Source organism: Tyto alba, unplaced genomic scaffold (genome assembly GCF_018691265.1).
Source record: "Tyto alba isolate M040663 unplaced genomic scaffold, T.alba_DEE_v4.0 Super-Scaffold_2, whole genome shotgun sequence".
NCBI classification, from domain to species: Eukaryota; Metazoa; Chordata; class Aves; order Strigiformes; family Tytonidae; genus Tyto; species Tyto alba.
This window is the reverse complement of record NW_024881282.1, coordinates 29691177-29718603: the sequence shown is the minus strand read 5'-3', so window position 1 is coordinate 29718603 and position 27427 is coordinate 29691177. Positions and strand designations below refer to the sequence as shown.

At 41.7% G+C, this 27427-nt stretch overlaps 1 protein-coding gene across 2 annotated transcripts in view; it reads left to right on the top strand.

The window, feature by feature from the left end:
- The first annotated feature begins 377 nt into the window (after nucleotides 1-377).
- Nucleotides 378-27427, top strand: part of APPL2 (adaptor protein, phosphotyrosine interacting with PH domain and leucine zipper 2) — a 40042-nt gene continuing 12992 nt past the window's right edge. Inside the window, exons 1-9 of one of the 2 annotated variants that reach the window (XM_042793105.1) lie at nucleotides 378-554; nucleotides 5446-5544; nucleotides 17008-17067; nucleotides 17605-17676; nucleotides 19596-19683; nucleotides 21769-21810; nucleotides 21930-21988; nucleotides 22958-23104; nucleotides 25357-25439. In XM_042793105.1, the coding sequence (XP_042649039.1) occupies nucleotides 501-554; nucleotides 5446-5544; nucleotides 17008-17067; nucleotides 17605-17676; nucleotides 19596-19683; nucleotides 21769-21810; nucleotides 21930-21988; nucleotides 22958-23104; nucleotides 25357-25439 (704 nt within the window). In that variant the 5' untranslated portion in view covers nucleotides 378-500. The remainder of the gene's footprint in view (nucleotides 555-5445; nucleotides 5545-17007; nucleotides 17068-17604; nucleotides 17677-19595; nucleotides 19684-21768; nucleotides 21811-21929; nucleotides 21989-22957; nucleotides 23105-25356; nucleotides 25440-27427) is intronic. The other variant, XM_042793106.1, reaches the window with a different exon arrangement.

Here is a 27427-nt window from a genome sequence, read left to right as displayed (position 1 = left end):
CACGGCCAGGGAGAGCCCCCTCCGCTGGGGGGAGATCTCACCGCCCCTGTTGCGTTCGCTCCCTTTCCCAGCACCCTACTCTCCAGGGGCAGCCAAGAGGCCATCCCAGCCCCCCGCTGCTCGCAGCTGGGGAGGAGGGGAAAGGGGCGCCCTCCATTTGGGGCCTCCCTCCCCACGGGCGAGGCCGCCGCGGCGCCGGCCAGGCCCGCGGAGTTAATGGCGGCAGGACACCACCCCCCGCCCGCCGCGCTCCCCCCCTGTCGCCGGCCCTCCCCGTGACTCGCTTCCTCCGGCGGACGGGAACTGGGAGGAGTGAGCGGCCCCGGGCTGCCGTCCCTGCCCCGCCAGCGCAGCCAGCCGCCCGCCGTGCCCCGCTGCCCGCGGAGATCCGCGGCCGCCCCCGCGGGGAGGGACGCCGCCCGAGCCCCGCCGCCGGGGCGTGCCAGCGGGCGCCTGCCGCGTACCCAGCTCCCCGCGCCCGGCCGCGCCGCAGCGCCAACATGCCCGCCGTCGACAGGCTGCTCCTGGAAGAGGCTTTGCAGGACAGCCCGCAGGTAGCGGCCCGCTGCCGGGGGGCCAAGCCGGGGCGAAGGGCGGGGGGGGGTGCGGCCGCTGCCGGGGGAGAGCCCGGTCGGTGGGACGAGCCGGAGCTGGCGGTGCCCGCGGGGTCCGGCCGGGTCGGAGCGGGGTTGGTACCTCGGGAGGGCCGGGGCGCAGCCGTCCCGCGGCAGGGAGAGGGGTGTCGGCGGGCGGTGTGGGAGAGCGGGGCGGCGGGGCAGCAGGGCGGGCGGAGAAGTGGGTCAGGGTGGCTTCGCCCGTGGGAGCCGTCGGGGAGCAGGGATGCCGCGGAGAAGGTAAACGGCACCCGTGTGGCGTCGGGGGAAGGCTTCGGGCTCCTCCTGGACATCTGCTGGGGGAAAAACGGGTCGTGTCAGCTCCTGGGGACCTCCGGGGAAGAGGGCTGCGACCCAGCGTGGAGGGCCAGGGTGTGAGGAGGCTGGGGCACAGCGCCTTCTCACCTCCCTCAGAGAAACCTCTCCTTTGCCTTTTTCCCTTGCACTGCCTTGTCTTGGTGTGCGCTCGCTGGCTGTAAGTCACCCTGAAGAGGCGAGGTGTGTTGTGGAAAGCTGGGTGGGCATGGCTTGGTGGACTGCCTTCCCCCAAGGACCCTGAGGGAAAGAGAGACTTCAGCCCTGTGAGTCACCTGGCCCTGGTGACAAAATTGGGCTGAAGGAATGTCACCACCAGCGTGCCTGTGCCCTCCCCACTTGTAGTGAGGGGCCCCAAGGGCTTCCTGTGAGGATAGATGAGATGGATCCCACCGAAGATGACCTCCTTCTGCAGGAGTCCAAGAAATGAGGACAGGCGGTTGCCGCCCTTTCCTTCCCCACCGTAGGCAGGGGAGGACGTTTCTCCTCTCACCCCGGCACTGCACCCAGCCTAGTGTAGCACCCTGTGCCCCACTGCTGGGACCCCTGAGGACTGTAGAAAACCCCACGGTGAAGAACAGATCATGTTATAATGTTTTGGGGGAGCAGAGAGGTGTGAGTGCTCAAGAGCTGGGAAAGGAGGATGGAAGGAGGAAAGTTTGGGTGGAAGAAAGAAGTAAGGGGGAAGGGAAAGAGTGGAAATTTCACAGAGAGGTGGGGAAGGCGCGCTTGGGGACAAAGCATGGTGCAGACAGAGGTACAAAAGTAATTGATGAAGCAGCAAAAGAAAAAGGTAGGGCAGGCTGGGTCAGCATGGATCCTGCCTCCAAGTAGCCCTCTGTTGTAATCCTAACTCATCTGCTGATGGGTCAGGAGAAGGAATGAATAGGTAAGCTGTGGAGCAGACTGCTGAAAGGTGTTATGGAGTCTGTCATGAGACATTTTGAAGGAGAGATTGGATGTGCACCTGTCAGGATTTAATGAAGCTTGGGGCTCATCTAGATCACCTGTTCTTACCCTGTTTTTCTGTGATTCTGTGAAATCCCATCCTAGTAAGAATGATTTTCATAATCTGTTTGTTTGGGCACATGTGGAATCTCCATCCTTGGAGATTTTCAAAACTCTACTGGAAAATGTATTGACTAACTGGATGTGATGTCAGTCAGCCCTGCTTTGAGCAGGGGTTTGGACAAGGTGACCTGCAGAGTTCCCTGCCAGCCTGAACTGTCATGTGTTCCACAGTTTACCAAAATGTACTAGATTTCTTATGAGCAGGTATTAACATTTTCAGTATTAACCTCCCCGCTGCATGCTGGAGCTGAAGAACTTGACACGCAGGATAGGTGAACTCATTTACCTTTTCAGTCAACACTTCCTTCAATGATTGAAAATGTAACACTGGCTGAAAGCAGTTGAACAATGCACTGAATTGAATTTGGAGGACTTCATCTTTCTTCTGACCTGAAATGAAGGCTGTTAACATCTCCTTTGCAATTACTGGAAATACCAAGCTGTGCATAAGCCAGAGTATTTGCAGGATGTTTTGGCTTGATTTGGTCATTGCATTTTGTTCAAGTCCTACAGTTTTGGGAGGGAGGGGAATTATTTAATATTTATAATGGCCCAGTGTTGCTAAAATCTATTTTTTCATGCAAGGAAATGGGGGGAAGGGTGTCTAAATATTTTATATTTTTATTACTTTTTTCTTGGGGAGAACTGTAGATGCACAACACCACAGAGTCCCTTTGTGAGCTGGTAGCTACAATATCAAAGCAGTTTCTGTCCCACAGAACTTGCAGTGTAGCAGTTTGTGGGTTCATTTGCTTCTGTGTAAAGTGACCTGATTCTCCTCTGCCCTGTGCAGTCACGTAAAGCAATGCAAAGGGATGCTAAAATGAGGACATAACCTCACTTTGTATAAACTGTGTGAAGTATATAAATTACGTGCAAGACTGACGAGAATTAGGCCAAAGTTATCTCTTCATCAGTTTTCTGAAACTTTTGTCTTGATTTGTCTCCAAGCACTGGATAAAGAAGGCCGTAAGGGTCTTAATTTTGAAGCGTTTGGCCATAAAATAGGAGAGAAATTTACGTAAGCAGTCATGCTAAAACCAAAGGAAATACTTACATGAAAGAACAAATTTCTTTCCGAAGTTTCCAGAAGCTGAGATAATGGTGCTATTAATGAGGCCTCCTAAATGTTAGCTTAATATTTGGATTACTGGTTTATTTCAGCAGCATTAGCTGCTATTCCAGGATTTTTCAAACCAGCAACAATGAAAATATACACATACTGGTATTTTGGTGCAGTGATTTAAAATGGTTTTCTTATATATAAAAGTTTCCAAGAATAACTTCCAGACTGCTTGAATCATTTATTGTTTTTCTTGTTTTTGAACAATGTGTTAATAACTGAGGCCAAGATTTTCAGATACTATTTCCCAGAGCTGTTCTACCTCAGCCCATATTTAGGCATCTGAAAAACTGAACCTGCAAAAATTCAGTAAGATTCAGGAATGTAGTAGGAATTTCTGTTTGGAAGCCTTTTCCAGCATTCAGAGATGTGTGATTTGTAGCCTACTTCTGGCAATTTCATTACAGCTCTTTAGTCTTGGCTAGAGATTTGTCTTGATAAGCGTTATGTCAGTTTTATCATTTTTGCCTTCCACAGATTTATTTTTTTAACCATCTTCATACCCTGTGCATTTCATATGCTGTTGTAACACAAAACAAGGAAGATGAGCACCATGTGGATAGAAGATAGTTTGTTGACATTAGTTTTGCTTGTTTTAATGCACCATTGAAGATGAACCACTTAAAACTAGGTATTTTTGAAAAGCAATATGTTTTCAGTTCCTGAAATAATAACTTAATGTGGAGAACTCTCAGAACGATGCTACTGTCCTCGTAAGGAAGTTTTGCACAAAGGTTTTTTATAAGTTTGGGTTCTTGGTATCCATTTCATTGACTTGGCCTTCTTGCCATTCTTTGGTTTTATGTTCTCTTTATTTGAAAACAGTACTTTGTATTACTTATCTCCTTACATGCTAAGATATCAAACTAGTTTCTCAAATGCACTGACTGCCAGTGTCTCTAAGGTAGGAGTATTGTAGCAGTTTAGCACGTTAGCAGTCTGGAATGCTGAGAGCTTTAGAGTTACTCAAAGTATGGAAGTACTCCCATGCAATGTCAGGAAGAGAACCCAAGGACCGACTCCCAAGTCATGTGCTTTAACTGCTGAGCAACACTGATTTCTGGTTTAGATACTTCTTAGCAGAGATTAAATGATAGTTATTCTTAGGCCAGGGTTCTTGAAGGATGCTGATTTTGAGTTTTCAGGACAAACATAAAGTATGGGCAGAGAGTTTTGGAGAGGAGAATAAATGCCTTGAGGAAGTATATGTGCCTTCTGTTAAAATAGTGAAGCAACTTAAAACTATCTTAAATCTTTGAAATAAATTTCCCAGATTTGAACGTGGCTCCTTCAGGTACATTAGAGATTCCTGTAATAGGATAGATAAAGCACTTGCTCTGTTACTGGATTGCTGTGATTATGAAAGTACTGGTGTTTATGCGTGTCCCTCACATGAGCAGATGAAACTAATTAATGCCATGGAAGTTAGCTGTACAGATGGAAAGACATTGCCAGTTAACATCAAATAGATTGGATTTACCAAAGTTGAGACTAAGGATGGATCATGACTTTGTTAAAGGGACAGCCTTCCCTCTTTCATTATTGTCACGATCTAGCAAGTTCTGGAGCTCAGCCATTATTCTGAGATATCTTTGTTTCCCATCTCAGGAGCTGTGTCAGCACTGTAATTCTTTGTTCCTGGTGATTCCACCAAAACAAACCAAGGGAATTCATGTCTTTTAAGATAACACAAGTCATTATGCTCTTTTCCTCCCTGTTTGCTGACAAGGATGAGCTAGCAGAATGGAGAAAGTCCAGGGTATCTCTGAGTGGGTGTATACTTCTGTTCCTGTTGTAGATGAGCACTCAGTTGTTTGGTCTGATTCCATCAGCTAGCTTTGGCAGTGGCCCTTTAAGAGTTGCTCAAGACAGTTGAGAGTGAATAATACTCTGTAAATTATCTCATGGAAAGGGGTGCTTTTAATGCAGTCTGACATTAGAGAAGTGAGCAAGCAGTGGTGTTTGACCCAGAGTCTAACGTGGTTTGGATTACTGTAGTCAGCAGGCAGATATTCAGGAATTTTTACATTCTTGATTATGTTGGAAGGAATGTCTATTAGTTAGCACAAGAGACTGAGAGTCAGGGTTTGGCCGTAGCATTTTATCACTTTGCTTCCTTACGCCTCAGTTTACTTATCCACAATAGAAGGACTAATTTCTACATGTTTTGAGATTCTGAATAAACAGAATCATGCAAAGTTAAAGCCTTATTATTTCTGATTGATTTGTATTTTTTGCTACCAACTATTTACAGCCATTTATGACTCTTTTTAGTATTTTCTCTCAGGACTAAAACCATTTGCTTTTTTTCTTTAATTGAAGACTCGGTCTTTGCTCAGTGTATTTGAAGAAGATGCAGGAACCCTTACCGAATATACAAACCAGTTGCTTCAGGCAATGCAACGAGTCTATGGTGCTCAGGTAATTTTTCATTTGTGTTTCTTTGTTCAATGTTGAGTAGAAGATAAATTACTATGATGATGCTGTTATTTACATGAAAGTTGCTAAGTATCCGCACGTTTTGGGGTTTAAGAGGAGTGGGTGTTTTCCATCTGATATCAAGGCCCCTTCCTGCCTTCATGTTCAGAAAAGTCATATGCATGAAAAAAAGTCTTACCTGCCTTGTCTGTCTTCAAATAACTAATGAAAGAAAAACTGTGGTATGTCCTTACCTTATGGTACATTGGAAGGCCAGCCTTGACAAAATTGGTTGCCTAAAAGTAGACACAATACACAGACAGATAGTCACACTAACTTTTGGCATCTAACTTGGATGCTGTGACTCACCATTCGGAAGGAACTGTTTATGTCAGTTGATTAGACAGAGTGTACACTTTGAGTTATACTGAAGTTGAGTACCTAAAGTAGTCAGTGTGAAAAATATGGGAAGAGAAACAGAAAAAAACTCCACTTTCTAAAGTACTTACATGACCTAGATGACTAAATCCCTTTGAAAGTAAAACTTGTAAGGTAAATAATATCTAGTGCTTTGGAAAATATTAGCGTAAATCTGAGTGATTTTCAGTGAAGCTATGTCCTGGGTTTGAATGAGTGGTGGGGGTTTTTTTTGGTAGCAGGGGAGGGGGCTTTAGGGGTGTACGCCTGTGAGAAGCTTCTTGAAGCTCCCCCAGCTCCAAGTCAGCTCCACTTCTGCACCAAAACTGAGCCCATCAGCTGCACCTCTGTGATAACTTACTTAAGAAGGGACGTGGTGATGGGCAGTGGGACTTGTGAGGAGGAGTTGCAGCAGCTGCATGAACACCAAGGTCAGTGGAGGAACAGAGGAAAGGAGGGGGGAGGTGTGCCGGAGCAGAGACCCCCCTGTATCCTGTGGGGAGACGGCAGGGCGGCCCCCCCTGCCACCCATGAAGATCTACGGTGGAGCAGACACTGATATATGGGCTGTGTTTCCTTTCACATGGATGATCAAGGTGTCTGTGCCCAAAGAGGGCCGGGGTCTTGTGGGAAAAGGCAGCCCCCGCTGCTGTAATTCAGTGCTGGGAGGATTGCAGCATGTGGGGGTGTCCCACACCGGAGCAGCTCGGGAAGGGCTGCAGCCGTGGGAGAGACTCCAGTCGGAGATAGTTGGTGACCCATGCTGGAGCAGTGTAAGGAAACACTGCGGCCCGTGGGAGGGACTCACATCGGAGAAAGTTTGTGGAGGACTGTCTCCTGTGAGAGGCGGACCATGATGGAGCAGGGGGAACAAGTTCCAGAAGCTCCCCCCACCGAAGATGGAAAAGTGGCAGCACTGCCTGCACCCCCCATTCCCTGCCCCTGTGCCCCTGGGGGAGGAGGTAGAGATATCGGGAGCAGAGCTGAGCCCGGGAAGAAGGGAGGGGTGGGGGAAGGTGTTCTCAAGATGTGGCAATGCTTCGCACTGTCCTACTCTGTTAAGTGTTGTTGTTAGTGTCTGTAAAAAATGTATGTTCTTTTTTTCTTCCCCTAATGAGTCTGCCTTTTGCTCATGACCATAATGGGTGATCTGTCCCTCCTGGTCCTATCTTGAACCCCAAGCCTGGCTTATTTGTCCCTTCTCATGGCTGGGAGGGAAGGGAGGAGTGAGCAGCTGCGTGGTGCTTGGCTGCTGACCAGGTTCATATAACGGCAAGCTAGGATTCCCATGTGCATAAAACTAAATATTTCAGAACACCAAATCTAGATCTTTAAAGACATATACAGTATCTCATGGAACTTTTGCAAGTATTTATGTAAGTTAGGTACCTGAGTTCCTTAGAAACAACAACTTTTCTATTCTTAAACCAGCAGAAAGTTTAAGCAGAGGACATGGAGGGATGAGGAGAATGGGGGTATTTTGGATTTACTGGAAGGCTGAGTGCCTGATTCTTATGTTATCAGGAAACAGTTCAGCTATAAAACTACTGCAAGTGTATGTCCATCTGGTGGGATTGCTCTTCTGGGTGACTCATAGTACAGCTTGGAAGAGCCATCTACCCAGGATCTAGCTACCTACACCTGGAAGGTCTGGCTTTGGAGAGCTTCAAAGTCTTCATGTCCTGGGTCCTGAGCAAATGCAGAGCAATCAGAGACTTACAGCACAGGTTAGATACTTAGAAAACAATACAGTGCATCGCCAGGGGATGGAGAGGTAACATGAAATCAGCACTGGAAATCAATGATGGGCATTTTGGTAGAGTCTCTGAGCTTTAAGAGTAGCAAGAGTGTGGGCATGTTGGACGGTAGAAATCTGAGACCAAAGATCAGGTATGATTAAAATGGATAAAAGAAGGAAATCGGAGGATAAATGTGGTTTGATTATGAAGTGTCCAGCTTGTGGACTACAAGTCCTTTTTCTCTGCTGATGCCTTTTAGGATGGCATTTTAAGAAGTGGTTATTCTGGCCTGTGATTCAAGGAAAAATGCTTTGTCTGCTTTTGTTTGCCTCTTCCTTTCCATCTCAGTTTTTAGCTTTTTCCATTTCTGTTGCCACAGTTATGACATTTCCTCTTTCTTCTCACTGTCTCAGCTCATTTACCCATCTGTACTTTGCAGTAGTATTGAGTCTACTTCATTTTTCCCTGCACCTTTTGGGCACTTTCTTCCTGGACATTTCCTGCTTTATTTTGATTCAAACATTTAGTCACTTGTGAATATTGGATGTGTTCCTTAAAATACCTCCTCAGAGTTTGATGCCATTTTGAGATGGGAGGTGTATAGCAGTTGTTTAAAGTCAAGCTTTGTAAAGATGTGGAGGAGGGCATCCTACAATGCAACTGACTTAGGAAAATTTAGGTTTAGTGGCCAGTGTTAGGGACTTCACCGAGGGCACTGGCTCAACATTTAGTGTTCTTCGTGTTGCTGCTTCTGCTATTTAATTCCATGGGAATCACTGTGTGTTATGACTTCAGTTTGGGCTTGTGTTCTCAGAATCCAGTAGGGGCAAAAAAGTGACATTGTAGTAGCAAGCAGAGGTTGATCATATTAATTATGTAAGCGGAAAAGAAAATTGAAAGTTTGTATTATTTTTTTTTCTTGTATATGCTTTAAAAATTCTTGATAAATCTGCGTGAGACCTAAAAGAATACACTAAAATTCGGGCAAAATTCTGATTTTTTTTTTTTTTAATAAAAATTGATGAAAATATTTATTTCAGCTGTGTATAGCAGTTAATTCCCAAGAGAATGGTGGTGTTTATAGGCTAATATTGATTTCTGACTAATTTTACTGAGCTTTGCAGATATCAATAGATCCTTGCCAGGAGCCCTTTCTGAGTATTTCAGCGGAAGACATACTTTCTGACTGAATTCACCCTCAATTTTTGAGAGGCACACGGCTTATTACAAAATTTTGTGATTGCAATTGCTGTAAAAAGAGAAGTGCAATGCTGAATTGTCCACTAAACATAAATGGAAGGTTAAGAAAAGTCGATGTGTAACGTTTCTTTGCTGCCTAATGACAACTTGAGAGAAAATTAACTTTAGCTGATACATTGTTAGGAGACAGATTGTCTGGGCCTCAATAGTGGTATATTAGGAAGTTCTACCAACCCTTTTAGTTTTGAGATGGCATGAGATTTAGTAGAGTGTAAAAGTTGAGAGCACGGAGAAGCCAGATTCTGAATTTGCCTTTTTATTTTCCTGACTTAAATTTTGTCTTTGCAAAGTCATTGTCATCCCCTGCTCTGATTTCATTATCTATAAACTAGATGTTACAGTTACTGACCTGCTTCAAAGAAATGACCGTAAAAATGGCTGGAATCACAGTCCTGGCAGTCAGACAAAACAGCAGTGGGTTGTACCAGTCCACAGCATTTCAAAATCAGGCTTTATGCCCCCTCAAAACAGTTAGGACAGTTTAAAAAATGTGAATCTTGTTTTCTTCCTAACTACAGTCTGAACTTTGAAATTTCCCAGATGTCTCAAACATATTTTCAGGATCTTCTGTACTAGAGTACTAGAAGTTTGGTGTTTCTTGTGATGAAAACTCAAATTTTCATGTAATTCAAACCACTGAAGCTTGTGATGAAATAACGATAGTTGATGGTTCTGAACGGATGCAGTGCAAAGTCTCAGGGGAGTAGCAATTAGTACCAACTACATGCTGTTAATTATCCATGTGGATATATGCATATATTTGTCCCAAAACACTGCTTAGTGAGCAGAGCAGCAGTAAGTTTGTAAATTGACAGCTCATGCTGCTCAAAACACTTGGATCAGTGCCTTTGAAAGGAATGTGAGAAAGAAAAATATTTGCCTAGAGCTTTTTAAAACACTTAGGAAAGTAGAAGTCTTTTTGCATGTTCCTTTTTCTTGCCTCCCTCTTTTTTAAGCTGCAGATTCCTGCTAGGCACTGGGGACCTAACTTTTCAGACTTAGATGTATTCAAGCAGGACTTAATTTTGCGTGCCTTTAACTTTTCTAATGATAATAGGGCAATTGTTGGGATGGGTGCATTCATTGGGATGGGCTTCAGCAAACGATGTAGACAGGACCTCTGAAATGACTCAGAACTGCTTTTTCCCTGCGAGGGGAAGGAGGGCTCTGCAGCATCGTGTCGCAGGGTGCATCAGCTGCCTGGGCACTGGGAGCCACTTGGTGTGGAAGGGCCGATGACCCTAGGCCACATCTGGCAGATTGCCTTTGGGTAGGTGCAAGGCCCTCAACGTGTGACAAGCCCCAGGTTGCTGTGCAGGATCAGGACAGTGCTCTCACCTCTTCGGGCGCCCGCGCCAGATGCGATGGGGTGGTGGCTCTGTTTCACACATGGAGTTTTTTAGTGAAAAAGAGGCTGTGATACTGCAAGACAGAGGCAGCGTACAGTGCCGTGATTAAGAAGTTGCAGGAACCAAATATATGAGCTGTGCTTGAGGAGTGAGGTTTGGTTGATACAGCAAGCCCATGTGTATAGATGCAGTGAAGCATTTTTTGATTTCTTCATCAAATAAACCACATCTGTGTGAGTACATATCGTACTTCCTGCTGTAGTTCTCCCATCTGTGCTGGGATACCCTGAAGTAGTTACCACGTTAGTGGTCTTACAGAGGAAATCTTTGTTACAGAGTTTGTTCCTGTAGTAGTTCTTCCTTGCAAGCAAGCCCTGACACTGCATCTGGCATTACTGCTGCCTGATTTCTGTGAATGTTGTGTTCATCATTCTGGACATTTTATGAACTGAGCAGTATATAATGCAGCCAGCAGGGACTGTTAGAAAACTTCTTTTACTTAAGTTGCACGCTGAGGCTCTTGCAATGGTGTATGAGCAAAGTATGCCCAGTTTACATTCCTGACTTCCCACTGCCATAGTAAATTATTTTCAGAGCTTTACTATCATCTCCAGTTCTCCATCATACTTTAGAAATGGCTCAGCTGGAGCCTTCACTTAAAACAAAATGCCATTTGGAAACTCAGGAGACTGTTGTGTCTCTACTGACTATTAGAAGGGATGAACAGTTAAGCAGGTTAGAGGAAAGGAAGATGCAGTGTTTTGTCATCAGAAAGAGGTTTCATCTCATTATTCCTGACAAATTTGTCTAGATACTAAAAGCAGTGATGGCAGAAGAGGAATAAAAAGAAATCCATGTTGCCTTTATCAATATATCCAGAGAGAGAACAGCATGGGAACTGTGAAGTGTAATTCTGTTCAGTGTCTGTGTCTCTGTAAGCAGTTGTCTTGTGATTCCAGAGTCACACAGAAAAAGAAAAAAGAAAAAAATAAAAATAAATCAACAACCTCTAGGGCTCACTGCCTTTTTTATGTCTAGACTCTTAGGGAAATTTGGCAATTATGGAATAGTCCTGGGTTATATGTACCACATTACATGGGTATCAGGACAGCTTGTATCTGTCCAGGTCTATTTCAGGTAGTGCTTTATACCGGTGTTACTTGTCTCCCCAAATTTATGACACCTTATGTCTGCATTTTTCAACAGTGCTGCTTGTTTCATTTTCCTGTGTATTGACTTTGCTATGCTATAGTCAGCAGATAGATGTCAAGCTCTCTAGCGCATGCATGGATTTTCATATTTATTATGTTGCATAGCTAACCCCAAGCGTTCAGTATTCATAAATTAGTTCTTGCTAAAATAAAAAGTAAGCACTGATACAGTTTTTCTTTGACTGCTTTTTTTTTTTTTCATGTCTGAGGGAACAGCTGTGTTGCCTTTTCAAACCTTTTGAAACAATGAAGCTTAAGTTAGCATTTTGTAAACTTTCAGTTAAACATGGAGAAGCTTCAATAGAGTATTAGATAGGACAAACACCTGCACTAAATTACAGCTGTCAACACCGACTTTTGTGAAATACTGTATATATTATTGTTGCATATTCATTGTAAGTTTGCATCATACACCTCTGCACTTCCTGAGGCACATTTACCATATGTTGCTAACAGAGGTAAGCAGAGCATTATTGTGTGAGAACTAGTGTATTTACAAAGCCATGGGAGTTGGTTTTAATACTGCCTATGAAGTTGGTTGGAGTTGTCGCCATGCCTGGAAGCAAGTTAACATTGTGGTAAGTAGGATCTGGAGATTTGAGTACTACAAGGAGGCATAAATGTATGGATGCCCTGCTGATGGTAATTGTTTTGCAGGAAACTGAAGAGGTTCTTTCCCTACTGAACTAGCCATCCTACTGTAGCTGCTTTTGCTGTTTTACAGCAGAGTTCTGACTAGTGTCTTCAGTTTCTTGAAGCTATTAAATGATCCTTTGCTGAACCATTCGCGTTTTTGAAGAGTGAATGCCGTGCTGTGAATCAGCAGCAGGGCAAGCCATATGTTAGCCTGATCTTGTAAAGTGCTGGGCAGCCTGAGCACCCTGGTGAGGCTTAGCTTCTCTTACTCTTGGGTTCATGTTTCCAAGCTATTTAATATTCAAACCTAAGCCTGTAGGACTTTAGCATTTACTAGATTGCTAGAGAGCTCTATTTTGTAGGAAGATGACATGCACATATAGACAGAGCTGCATAAAACTGTTGTATCAAGACCCAGTTCTTTCTGTGCTGTGCCTGGTTTTGAAGGTAAGTGAGTTCCCTGGTTCTGAAAAGATGAGAAGGCTGCAACTGCTTTGTGGACCTCCTCCTTCAACCACCTATCTGTTGGGTTTTTTTCTCCTTTATGAGGCACTAAGCTTTCCAGATGTAAAACAAATTTCATTATGTGTCATTCTGCACGTACAGGGTGGATGGATAAATATCTTTACCAGTCTCTTGATTGTTTACATGAAGAAGCCTTTGGCAGTTCTGTGTGCTTGTTACTTGCAGAGTTTTAAAAATGCCAGCTTTAGCTAGAGTAGGAAAGTAGCTTTGCAGAAAGCTTCATTATATTGGGATTGGAATTGAAATGCTGGAATAGCTCTCTGTCTTTAGGAGTTAATTTGTAGCTCAACTTAATCCTTCACATGCCCTCAAATCTGGAGTCTGTTAGATGACTGTCTATAGAAATGTCTTCTGACTTCATCGTATTAGCCCTTAGAGCTTATTTTGGAAAAATATAAAAAGAGACCCTAAAAAGGGATAGACTGCATCACTTGTAAATGGTTAATGGCACGGAGATTTTATTACAAACAGGTTACAGGAAGGTCATACTCTCTTCTGATGATATGAACAGCTTGGTGAATAAAGGTGATAATGAAGAAGGTGGAATCAACCCAGAAAAATCACATGCCTTTGCTCTGGCACTAGATTAAAAATAACAGTTGGATGTTTTTTTGCTGACTTATTTAGAAGCAGGGTGAGATACTGAAATAACTTGAGAATTAAACAATGGTTTTTAGCCTGTTGTTTTTTTCATTTCTGGTAGGTTAATGCTAGATTCAAGACACCGCTTCCATTGCCTTATTTATGTGAACTGGTGTTAGTGAACTTCATTCAAATCTTTTCCTAGGGCTAGCATGCCTTGGCATGCCAGCCAAAGTTAAAAAAGGAGAAGTCAGCACATCTGTAATCATAACTGATTGCTTGATACCTATTTGCATACAGACGTTTCTTCTTTCCTTCTAGTATACTTTTGTACATTAATGATGTTTTCCCTGCTAGGTAAAATAATCTAATGAAGATGAGTGTATTTCTGAGGTCCGGTACGGATAAATTTTGCCTTCATTTAGAATACTTGGATTTCTGTTTAGGATTTTATTGGGTTTCTGCCTGATATATCCATCATCTCATCAATAGCTCTCCCACTCCAGAAATGCTTGATGAATTCTGAAATGTCAAAGTAATGTGGAAGAGATGTGACCAGGCAGTCAGGGTTGTATAGTAGCTTTTCTTTTGCTCTGGTATACTGAATTTCAGTCACTCAGGATAAAAGCAGTAAATGTTGCTATATTCCATGGGAAAATGTTTTGGAAATAGATTAAAACCTGCTAAAATAATTTGCCTGGATATAGTGGATCTGTCATTGAAGCAATGCAAATAACTTTTAAGTCTTGAGGCTGATTAGTATTGAGGGAGGTGGGAGGAGAAGACTGGTTAGGAAGAAATGGGAGGAGGATTAAACCAAACTTTCCCAGATTAGTGTGCTTAGCAATGCAGTATTACCACTAGGTCAGCAGAGCACTTTGCCTGCTTCCTGTTCCTTGAGCAATGTGGCTGTTTTTCAGTTTGCTAGCTTAACTTGATTTGTTTACAGCTGTTTGGGGGGGGGTGGTGGTGGTGGTGGTGGTGGTATGTGTGTTTGATTGGGGTTTTTTGGCTTTTTTTTCCTAGTGATATAGTGAATGATTTTGTACCTCTGATGGGAACAAAGTCTGGCAGAGGTTGGGAGGGAGGATGAAGGACCCGGGATTAACTCTTCCACAAAATCAGGGATTGAGTAACAAGTTTGTGGTGTTCTGACACAAAGAACAGGGCCTGTAAATGAAAAGCGTGACCTGCTGGCATCAGTGGGGTATCGGTGATGTGAGGAACTATTGTCCCAAAATCCTGAAGTAAATTTTATGTCAGGCCCTTCCATCAACTTGTTCTGTACCTGGAGTAGCATGCCATGAATGTCTGCTTGGGGTCTACATGTGGCTGTTGTCACCTGATCATATACTTGATATGATGTTGTGAATTTACACCCCTTTGAGACCTTCAGGGTTTACGTGTTCCCCCATTATCCTGTCACATACTGGAGACTGCTCCTAAGGAGTGGTGATCACTGGAAGATTCTTCTTCCACATACCTCTTTGCGTTGCCCGTCCTCAAACTGTCCCACATAGATGGGTAATGATGGTCTTTGTTCCTCTTTGGATATTGGGTAAGGAAATTGAGGATCTGGTAGTCTTTAAAGAACAAACTGATAGAAGCTTTGAGGATGGCTGACAGAAAGGAATAGGATGCCTTTGGTGTCAGCCCATTATTCTGGAGCTTCTTCTAGCGTTAGCAAGTTTGTCAGAAGCATTTCTTTTCCAAATTCAGAACAGACCACAAAGTTGCAGACTTTGCAGGAGTAAGTGAGGAAAAAAAGAGGCAAGTTTCTGACACTCAGTTTATTTCAAAAGATTTCTCTGACCCTGACCTAAGTGTACAACTGACAGATGGCATCACAGTTGCTGTGTGAGGACTTAGTCATCTTGCAGTTCTTACTCAGCTCTATCTTTGAGGTTGTCTTTATGAAAAAGATCCTAGGTCTGAGAACCTCTGCTTCTTTTTGAAATCTTAAACTCATTTTTGGACTCCTCCCACATGCATACAAACAAACAAACCCTTTTAATGTCATCAGTCCACATAGAAGGAGTCTCATCCTTCCTGTCATCAAGTCATTGCTTGCCACTTTGAAGGTGGCACAGTCTCTGGGGTGTTCTTACAGCCTGGGGGCAGATAGTTAAGGCTCATTCCTATCCTTGCCTGAGCCATTAACAAGGTTTCTTAATTTATTATAAAGTGTGACATCCTTTTTTCATTGACTGGCTTGGGAAATACTTAAATGCCAAGTGTTTTGTGTAAAGCTTTTTCATATTAAAAACTACACAGTCTGCATAACCAACCTGCAAATCTTACATGAATCCTTGGTGTTGTTGTATGAAAGTGTAATGCTTATTACTAATTGGTTTGAGACAAGAAACAAGAATAATCCATCACTGAGTTGAAAGTAGTCATGGGGTGCACATGATTTGAGTTTGGGCTCGGATTAACTCAGTTCTGAGTGCTTGTTTATACCTTGGAAGGCCTCTGCTCTCCCATCTCCAGCCACCTGTGAGTAATATCACCATAGTGTTTTAAGTTGTTCAGAATTAGCTCACCAATCTTTTTCTGCCACGTGTTCACATACAGATGCTGTTACCTAGGCTGGGGCTACATCTCTTTGTTCCTTCGGAGTACTTGGGAATACTTAAGACTCTGGTTAAGTGTTTGGGCCTTGCTGTCCATCTTAACCCTCCTTCCTTGCCTGCCAAGGTGGCACGGAAGCATCAGACTGTAGTGTGCTATGTCAATAAAGGGTGTTTCAGAATCTCTGGCCCAGATAGGTAACTGTGCCATGCCCTGTGTGCATAGGACGATGAGAACAAACACAAACTCTGTCCCAGTTTTAATGGTTTTCTGTACCAGCCCCAGCATAAATGGTGCTATTAAAGCAGTTCAGAGATTGCTCTGAATTACAAACTCTCTATTGCCTTCTGTATTTGGAGAGGAATAGGTTATTTTGTTTAAAATGAAATTAAATGAGAAGTGATTAGTTCTCTGCATTACTGAGGAAGAGAAGGATCTGACAGGGATTAAGACAGATCCCAGTTCCTTACTTCCCTTTTTCCTTTTATTGCGGTTTTAAGTCAGTTAACAAATCAGGAACAGAGGAGTTGATACAGTATTGGTAGGAATGCATTGAGTAGAGATTGACAAAGCCAAATGCTTGTCTGTTTTTTTTTTACAGCTGTCAAGCAAAATTGTACAATCTGCCTACAAGTCTTGCTTTGCATAAGCACATTTTAAGGATGTGTGTACTTTGATTGGCCAGTTTAACCATGAGAATACAGAATCATGAGCTGTTTTGTACTCCTGTATCAATTTAAAGCACTGTGATTACATCAGCTTATTCCCTGAGCATGAATGTATTATATAAAGGCACATCTACTATTTCTCTTTATTGCTGTAGATTTTGTGGAAAGATGATTAACCATTATGAAATAATCTTATGCTGGTATGACAGTTTACGTATTTGAGGTTGTTCTAGCTTTGTTATTTTAGGGGATGGGGGGCAGAATCCAAACCCAAACTAAACCCCGAAATCCCACCTCTATTCAAAGTAGTTAGACAAACTGTGTGTTGATTAGGTCTGAAGTGTACCTGTTATTACTGCTTGTCTGTGCAGGTATTTTGGGGCTGGTTGTTTACATACAACCGAATGTTTGTGTAAGTGGTTGCAGATTCAGTCAAGAAGCTGGCAACAAAGTAGTAAGAGCTAAAGACCTTTCATTATTTCTATTAACATGTCTCTTTTGTTTATAGAACGAAATGTGTCTTGCCACACAGCAGCTTTCGAAGCAGCTCCTTGCCTATGAAAAGCAGGTATGTTCGATATATGCCTTTGATTTCTTTTCAGCCTCAGCACTTTCGAAGAAGTCTGTGTAAATAGTGTGGTTTCCAGAAGTGCTTAGGGCATTGGCTTTACTTGGGTTCATGTGAAGGCTCTTGTAAAATTCCCCAGCATGCTCAAGGGAGGTAGGTCACTTCTGAGAATTTAAAAAAAAAAAAAAAAAAAAAACTCAAAACACTAAAACCAAAACCAAACCAAACCAAAAAAAAAAAAAGTGCATGATAAGAATTAATAAATTTTTGAAGATGCAAGCCAGTTTTTTCCTATTGTATGACTATGACTTGAAAATTAGTATACTAAGCATTAATTACATGTTGTCCAAAATCCATTAATTTAAAACAAGAGGAGCAGGATAAAAGAGTATGTGTTAATGAGTTACTGTTTTTCCTCTTAATTTTATTGTTTATTTTATTTTGTAGGAGTATTCGTCACCTTCGTAGTAAAACACATGTTGCATTTTATACTCGCCTTTATTGATTTACAGACCAAATTTATGTTTCTGTTTTCAGCATTTTGCCTTGGGTAAAGGAGATGAAGAAGTGATATCCACCCTTCATTACTTTTCAAAAGTTGTTGATGAGGTAACTTGAACTGTCAATATTCTCTTTTTACAATATAGAATATCAGTGGATTTTCTTTTGATCTTTGTCCTTTTGATTCTGAGCCTTTCCACTGAAGGCTAGATTGTGCCTGGGTTTTATAGAATCATTTAAACTAGGGAGGAAAAGAAGCATAATATCACCGTTCCATAATGGTTAGAGCTGTTTCCGTGGCTTTGTCCCACATGCTGTCCTCAGAACAAAGCTGAACGTCCTAAACAGGGGAATTGGAAAAAAAGACTGAAACAGGACATTTCATCTAGACTGGGACCATTTTTAATTTTATTCCATTTAAAAATTACATTTTTAAGCTTTAAAGGTTTCAGTTTGAGCTAAAACCTGCCAGGGATGGCTACAGGGCAGCTGTGAATTAGTAAAGTTGCAGTTTAGTTGTTGTGAGATCACACAGAATCCAGAGATGTCTGGAGCAGGCTGAAGAAATGTCTGCTGGAGGCAGGTTAGTTACTACAGCTGTGTGTGCTGAACACTGCTAGTCTCTGTAGGTTGTTGCTGACCTGCCCATATAACATTTCAATATAATCTTAGTATCTAGGTCCTTATTGCTTAAGTATCATTTGTCACGTCACTCTGTTGTGAGCAGGGCTGTGCCATCAGAAAAGTGTTGTTCTTCTTGTTAGTCTACTTTCAACTTTTGTTCAGAAGGCAAAAGGCTGTATTGAGGTCTACTTTGGGGGAGAGGAGAGAAGTTAGGAGGGTTGTGGGGTAAAAAATGTTAAAATTTTTAAAGCCCGTGGATAACACTAAAAGTATAGTGAGAGGAATCCCAAATGTTAATTTTCCTTTAGGCTTCTCCCACTTTATGTCTGCTTTCAGGGGATACTTCAAAGGAGCATTTATCATTACAAATTCTGTACTTTTCTATGTAAACTATGAATAAATCAAAACAAGAACTTTCTCCTTCCCAGGTACAAGAGAACCATCCCATTTGGGAGCAGAAAGCTGAGAGCCACTCTGTTCAGTTCTGTCAGTCACGTTTTCCCTCACAAGAGCTTGCTCCATTCCTCAGCTTCCTTTTCTGTGTGTTAGCTACCACCCGCTGGACCTCTTTCTCAGTTGTCTGTTCTACTGATGTTGAATTGTCTTGATTTAGCTTTGGACTGCCTAGTGGGAAACACTGATTTCATCCTCACCTGCGTAACCCTGCCTAGAGGCCTCCAGGGTACCGTGAGCAAGTGGGCAGAACCTCATGGCAACGTGTGGTGTGTTCCTAGGCTGTAGTATCGGGTGCTCAAGCAGTGTGATTGATAGTTGTCCTACCTGAACCCATCTAATGTTCTTAGCATGCCACTGCTGACCCAGGAGCCTTGCCTTCGTCCTAAGCAGTGTCACATGAGTGCTTCGAAATATGTCTCAATGTGCTGAATTTTAGAGAAACGCTTGCAAAAACAGGAACAGGAAACTGTTCTGAATGCAAAATATTTGAATGGGACCTTTCATTGTGTGTGCTCCCTGTTGTGATTGTGTCTTGGGTAGCCCTCAAATGGAAAGAGAGTCTAGTCATGGCAGTGGGACTGTAACCCTGTGGTGTAGAGTCTAACAAAAACTGGTTAATAAAAGCTAATTACAGACTAAATCTTGTTGGGTTAAGCATTGATGTTAATTGTCAAGTGGACTGCCCTAATGCAGTATATGAGAGCTGAAAAGTTGCTGAATCCTTGGAAAACACCAGACAGGAATCAGGGATTTAGGGTACAATCCCCATCTGTCTTGAGTATCTTGAAAAATTTGTTTTAAGCACTGAGGTAGGTAATATCCTTTTTTTTTTGTCTGATGGGCACAAATGGAAGGTATGCTTAATCAACAGCTGTAGAGTGCTACTATCTTTTTTTTTTTTTTTTTTTTTACACTGTGTCTTAGGGCATTCCTCTGTTCTGTTTCAGCTCAATATTCTTCATTCTGAACTGGCAAAGCAGCTTGCAGATACAATGGTTCTCCCAATAATACAGTTTCGGGAAAAGGATCTCACAGGTAAATTTTATTTTAAGTTTTAATTTTCCTCATGTGTTCCTTCTTGCTTATTTCATAATAAACTGAGACATAATGCCATATAGTAATTTTTTCTTTGATGATTCACAGGAAGGTTTTTTGTGCAGTTTTGGGTTTTTTTTGCTACAGAATTTCACTGACAGGTGTATGCTTTTACTCAGACATAAATAGCGCATGTTGACCTTACAATGTTTTATGCACCGTATGGTGCAAGTTTGAAAATGAGCAGCTTTGTTCTTTGTTGGGTCACTCTGCTTTTACACTAGTGTAATTTTACTGAAGTCACTGATGTTATAATGGCCTAAAGAAGGAAAATTTAGCAGTGAATCTGGCTTGCAAACAGCATTTATCCCACTTCAGAAGTTTGGATTATTTGAAAAGCACAAGCAAAAATGCTTTTTTTAACTTCAGAGTAGAGTATATTTCCTCTCTTTTAACAAATCTGTCCACTTTAAATCCTTGCCATCCAAGGGTAGTTCCAAGTAACCTGATTGCACAACCTTGGAAATTCATTACTTAAACAGCAGAGCAATAATGCAAACATTTGATGTGAGTTTTAATGGAAGAGGTTCATATTCAAGGTCAAGGACACAAACCTACTCATGCAACAGAAACATGAGTTTTTACTGCAGCATTTTAATTTAAAAAAAAAAAAGCCCACTTCTCAGCTCACTAAGGTCAGTCCTATTTACGTACTTTTTAAAGACATCATTTTGGTGGGAGACAAAATAACTACAGCAAAGTAGTGACTAGTTAAAGTTCCTTGTATCATGTCTTCACAATTTCAAATGAAATGCTATCGATTGATGTCTTGTTTATAATATAATGCCAAATACAAAGCAGTATTTGATGGTAAGATCTTGATTCTATAATCACTTTCCTACCCCTTTAATGTGTCTTCACTTACTCAGTGATTCTGCTTCCATCTTTATGGATTCTGCCCCCTGGTTCATAAAAGAAGACGTAAAAAGAAAGTGCAAGTGAAGCCTGCAACCAAAGCCTCAGCTGCTTCATGACAAAAAAATGAAAGTTTCTTCAGCTTACCTGGATATCAAAATCTTTTTTGTTCCATCCATCCATCACAACCTCCATTTTTCTCTGACACAGTCCTGTAGAACAGCATTTTTAGTAGAGGCCTGGCCATGTTGAAATTTCATCATAGGAGTAAACAAGGAGGGTTGATCTTGTTATGTGTATGTATCGAATACTGTAGAAACAAGTTGGTCACACCTGGGAAGAATTTTTGTCTTTCTGCTTAGAGTCACAAGGAAGTGTTCTGGGGAGAAAAAGGTGGCATGAAGCCGATTAATGTGTAGGTTGTTACACATAACCAGAGACCATGAAGACATTGTACAATTTCCCCTTATTCTTTTCAGTTGCATAATGTCTGTTCTTGTGAGTGTGCTTTCTCTGCAGCTTTTTGAGATGGGGTTTGCCAGTTGCAGCATACATTGGTATGGACACTGAGAGTAGCTTGTGCCCAACACTTGTGAAAGTTGAGTTGCCTGTTTCTCTTCCTTCAACCTGTACCTGAAATTCATGGCCAGTGTTTGTCATGTAAGCACTGTAGCCAGCAGTCAGCTGTGTTTGACACATATTTCTTTTCACAGAGCAACTTAGCAAAAAATGTTCCATGCTGATGAAGATTCATGTACAGGAAAGGCACTTAGTTCGTATGTCTCTGGAACTGAGATTTTTCAGTATCACATAAGCATCGTCAGGAAGTTCTTCAGAACTGCTGATCTTTTATGATAGTGTTGGGCCTTTTGTGATAATAAGCATACTGAAGTGGTGCTTCTTTCGGTAAATGACACTGGCAGATAAGGAATCTTTTTCATAGTGATAACTCGCTCAATCAAGTAAACTCACTTGACTCTTAATTTGCTATCTGCCTATTCATTGCTCTGGCAGCTGATCTGGTTTATCATTTTCAAGACAGGCACAACTTATGAATCTCTGCTTTGAAAGGATTGGAGTGACTTAGGCATTAGATATGCCATAAATGGTCTCCACTGAACAACTGTTTACAGCTGTTTTTACTTTGAATATTTGATTTCTCTTTTCCAGAAGTAAGCACGTTGAAGGATCTTTTTGGCCTTGCTAGCAATGGTATGTTTCCCTGTTTTCGTTGTTTCTAATGGTATGCACCTATTACATCATAGAAGACATTTTTAATCTATACAGACACACATCACATTTCTAAAAAAAATAATATTCCTTGTCTACAGAACATGACGTGTCCATGGCAAAGTATAGCAGGTTACCGAAAAGGAAAGAAAATGAAAAGGTAATCAACGTGAGAGGGAAGAGGAAGAGTTTTCATCAGCTGTTCTGTCTGCATCATTGTTCACTTACAAACTTTGGAGAGTTCATCAGTTAAATTCACAGTAGCTTAAGAGTACTTGTGATTTTGTTTCCAAGCAGACACAAAGCTTTTAAACATCAATCCAGCAAAGTTATACCTGTTTTCTCCAAGTTAGGCAAGTGATCAAGTGTTGTGCTGAACTAGAGCCCTTCAGATCCAGGGGAGCTCTTCAGACAGAGGCAATCCAAATGGCTATAAATAGATTTCTATAAGCCTACTGTTGTACAGCCAATGTGATGATGCTGTATCACTGGGCACAATTCATTGTGAACTGACATGAAGCCTTGTGTCTGCTGTTTATAAAGCATTCCATTTTTTCGCATCTACCTCCCTGCTAAATTCCTCTGTATGGATTGTCATTCCACTTATAGTACACATAACTCTGTTGGTGGGATTGTTTTACATTTCTTCTTCTTTTCCCACTGGACCACTATTCCAAAATGCATCTTTGTACACCAAAAAGGGTGTGATTTGCCCTATTTTAAGAGTGTATCAGTTCTACAGGATGGTCCTTTAAAGGAGATGCGTTACAGAACAGCGTGTGATATAGCATATTGTGAATTGTTCATCTCTGAATTCTGCACTTGCAGGCTGATGTTGTCATCTCAGCTGCAAATAAATTTCTTGCCCTGAGAACAGATCCAGAATTTTACTTGTGGTAGTTACATAGTTTATAGTCAGAGGGCCTCCCCAAATGCTTAAATATCTTGCCAGAGAAGGGCTTGAAGTACTTGCTTCTGGTTTTGGATTTGCTTTCTTAATTTCTCTTCCTTCATTTTAATGTGGAGAAGTTCTGTAATGAGAATTGTTAAAAGACAACCGGAAAATAATCAGTAAATATATCCATATGCACAGTAACAGTTTGTCAGCCTCTTTATCAATTTTATTCAGCTTAAGGCAGAAGTGGCAAAAGAAGTGGCAAATGCAAGAAGAAAGCAGCACCTTTCGTCTCTGCAATATTACTGTGCCCTGAATGCTCTGCAGTACAGGAAGAGAGTGGCAATGGTGGAACCTATGCTGGGATATACACGAGGACAGGTATGAACAGTAAAGCCTCTATATTACTTAGACATGTCCCTGGGAAAAGTGAAAAAAACATTGTAGGTCCAGATTTTTTTTTTTTTTGAGAACTGACAAATGATAACGGTGAGGGAGGGGCATGGGGGACTTCTATTCAGCTTGATTCTAACAACTGACTTTGTGGTAGGTAGCTGAATGTTTAGATATTCAGGAAAGACACCAATTAAAGAAAATCCAATACATTTATATGCAAAATCAGCCCGGGGTTATTTTTTTCACAGCTGAGCTATGAGTGCACCAGCATTTACTTCCACTGTTTACTCTGTCTGCACAAACTCTCCTATGTAGCAGTTCCCTTCCTGGCACATAATGTTCAGCATACTGATGAGGAGTGTACACCGTAGGGAACAGAGCATGCACTGGAGAACAGGAAGGACAGAACAGTAGAGTGAATTGAACGTAAGGCTGGAAAATCCTCTTTCTAATCTTTACTCTGCCAGCAATTTGATAGAGCATTTCTTAAGCCTGTAAAATGCGGTAGTAATGCTGATAATCTGGCTCTCCAGGATGTCAGGAGGATCAACAAACTAGTATTTTCAGAGCGCTTGATTCTCTTTACCACCCATTTTAAGGGTCTGTTGTGCTTCGACACTGATGAAAGAAAACAGTGGGAAAATGAGAATTGGGCTGTGAAAACAGAAAAAAAATGGGTGCAGTGCTCTGTTTGAGACTGTAGTGTAGATCATAATCTCCATTGTCCTGTGTCTGTTGCAGATCATATGCCTCATAAAATAGGTAACAAATGAAAACCGAGTCGCTTTCCCTACCACAGGCCTTCACACTGCTTCTCTGCTGCAATTATACTAAGTGAAAGAACTGCATTGGTTTCCTTTACTGGTAGCCAAACAGAATTTTATTTTACCTCACAAAACTGCCATACCTTAGTGCTTTATATGGGAAAGTCTTAGGTTTTCATGGGAATGACTGAGTAGCCAGAAGGCAGTTGATATTGATGCTTAAATATTGTAAACCGGCCTTCAGTCCAAGTATATATTTTCTTTATTAATTACTCAAAACATTTGTCTCATATTTCACATTTCCAACAAATGAGCAGGCCATAAGGAATTCTGGAAGAAGCAGTGGCTAATACAGGGTTTATTTAACTGAAAACTGACATCAACATCTAAGCTAGGCCTGTCTGTCTATCAGTTGAATTTAGAGCTCTTCCCTCCTGGAGTAGGCTTCTGAAATAAGATAGGTGAATCATTCTTTAAGAAAGCCTGCTTTCTCTCCTCTGTCTGTAAAGGGAGTCTGTGGTCAGGAGCATGGTTGCACAAATCAGAGTTACAAGTAAAAGGAATTCCATGTCCCAAGGTTAGGGAAAAAGAGTGGAATCACAAGTAAAATTGGATGAAATAGCTAATAAATTGCTTAACAGCCAAGAATCTGCTTTTACATCTCTTTCGGGAGTAGTTCACTAATATTTTTTTTTTTTTTTTTTTAACATTAGTTAATTGCACACATGTGCTGGCCATACTCATGTTTCACACGGTTGGCAGGAGGTCCTACCCATGACTGTGTGCCCCACAGCTGGTAATCCAAGGCCAAATATACACTGAGTGCTTTGCTGCCATTGCATTCCTGCTGAACCATACTGGCTAAGTGAATTCCTTTTCTGTCACTAAATGTGCACTTCGGCCTCGGTAGCTTTTTTTTAGCTCCTTCAGTAGAACAAAATCCACGGTGAGTCCGTAGTTGATACATCTGATTGCCCTGGAGGCTTCTGCTAGCACAGCTACCCTTCATCACTTTCCTGACTGACTGCCATAGCAGCCTTAACATTTCCAGGTTGAAGTTGGTAGTCCAGGTTGGACTGCTCAATCTAATGGACAATTTATGTCCCATTCCTTTTGAGATGATGGTGTTGCACGCAGTGGCTTGTAACACCACTAGACCCGATTCTGCACAGTGCTAGTATGGGAGAAGCCTACCTGTTCCCTCACTTCAGTCATGCAGCGAGTTAATTGGAAACATACCTGTCAGCAGCCAGTAACTTATGTGTGTGTAAAAGGGTGTGTGAGTGGGTGGAAATTTGCAGAACTGAGAAATAACAAAGGCAGGCAACACAGCTGTTTTAACCATGTATTTGATCATCAGCCCTAAAACACCAGTCACAACGGGGCCGCTGTTAACACAGTCCCTACAATCTGTTATTTGTCTGCACAAGCCAAGATAACTTTCAGCATCTGTTTTTTTTCTGTATTTTTCAGATCAACTTTTTTAAGAAAGGAGCGGAGATGTTTTCCAAAAGAATGGACAGATTCTTGTCATCTGTTTCAGACATGGTTCAAAGGTAATGCAATACTTGTGTTTCCTTTTGTCATTCCATTGAATTCTGAGCAATAGCACTCTAACCTTCAGCATGTAAAAGAGTGCCTCTTCTTTCTTACGAGATTCCTTCCATGCTTGCATTGCATTGTTGGGCGTATTTTGTTAAAGCAGCAGGTGGAAAAGAGGTATGTTTGTACATGTAAAGGAAATTGATGTCAGTGCACTGCAGAAAGTATTTTTACTGTATAGTCAGGAACTATATCCTGTAAAGTGTTCACATGCTTTCTTCCATCTCTGTGTCTCTTCGTGGACACAAAAGCATGGAGTTTAGGCTTGAAATGGGTTAACAGAACTAATATAATAAAGATAAAGTACATCCTGAATTTGATGTATTTATACCTGCTGGGTCTCCTGTAATAATACTGTAACAATAATCCATTAACCTCAAATAAGGATTTGGGGCCTGTAATGTTTGAAGTTGTAGCTATACAAGGCAAACAAAACTCCTCACCTTAGAGAACATGCTCATTGCATCCAGTATCAGCTGTATCAGTCCACTGAGTTCAACCTGCTTTGGCTAAGTCCTTATTTCAATAAACTGCCCCACTTTTGTACTCCTAAATTTGTGATACTTCTTCCTTATACCCTCCCCCCTACCCTGTGCTCTACTTGTAGTGAAGATTGACGTTTTCTTTATAATTAAGTCCCTGTAAATGTAAACTTTACGTTTAAAATCCAATCATGTTAGAGAGAACATCAATCATTTATTTTAAATCAGCTGGAACACTAGACAGAGTCCTTCACTTTATTGCTTCATACCTTTCATATTGGCCTATAGCCAAATCATTACTTACTCTGACTCTGGTGGCATTTTAAATAATGCATACTTGTTAATTTGAGAGCAGTGTTATAAGTAATTTCCCTGTACAGTAGATCCTTTCACTAAATGATTTTTCCTGTACCTTTATACCTATTTATATATCTTTTCACACTCCTGAAATAAATCTTTCTGCAATCTACACAGCATTTGTACAGACTGGAGGACAGATTTCAGCCTCCCTTGAAATAGTGCCCTTTATTTAGTAAGGCTATAGCATCTTGCTTGTGTCTTACAGGCACAGTGAGGGTCCTGACACTGGATCCTCACTGTAGAATAAGCTTGTGTTTTCCAAAGTCTGATGGATCTGAATTCTGAATACTACACAGTATTAAATGGAAACAAAAATAAGCTGCTCCATTGTTTTCCTGAGTTTGTTTTTTTGTGTTTTAAGTCGGTCACAGAGCAAAGCTTGAAAGTACAACTCAAATGTCACTAGTACAGGAGTGTGACGTCTTTGGAAAAAACAAGAGAGGAGCTTGCAAAATTCTGAATGACACTGCGCAGCTTCGCAATTACTGACACAGGACATAGTTTCATGACTTAAGATTATACAGCCACTGAAAATCATGCTGCCCACTCCTTTCCTTCTTTACTGCTGGGGATCACAAGGCTTCAGTGAGTCAGATCTGCTTGCTAATCAAGCTAAAAGCTTTTTATTTGTCAGATTTGTGTTCTTGGAACAACAAGCTGATGAGACCCATTGTGCAGCTACAGAATTTTGGCAGTGATACAGTCTTGCATCTATTTAAGCAATTGTGAAACTGAGTCTTCATATTTAAAAGTATTTAATTTAAACAGTGAATATTGCTAACAGTGTAAAAACACGTAAGAGAAGACGGATCACTAAAATATTCTCTGTAAACAGTTGGTCTAATTGCCACAAATGCACATAACTTCAGAATTGTCAGCTCTTCTCTCCTTTCTACCTTGGAGAGAGGAGAAAGGTGCTTTAGGAAGAGGAATCCGGTCTTGGGAACCACGAAGGCGCCAGGGCAGTTTTGTCGGAAGCAATTTGTGGTGCAACAAAACTGGTCAAAGGATTCATTGAAGTAGCACTTATGTAAAAACTGACAGCACTGTTCCATTTTATTTCAAAATGGAATTTAAATAATTCTTATTCTGACATTTAA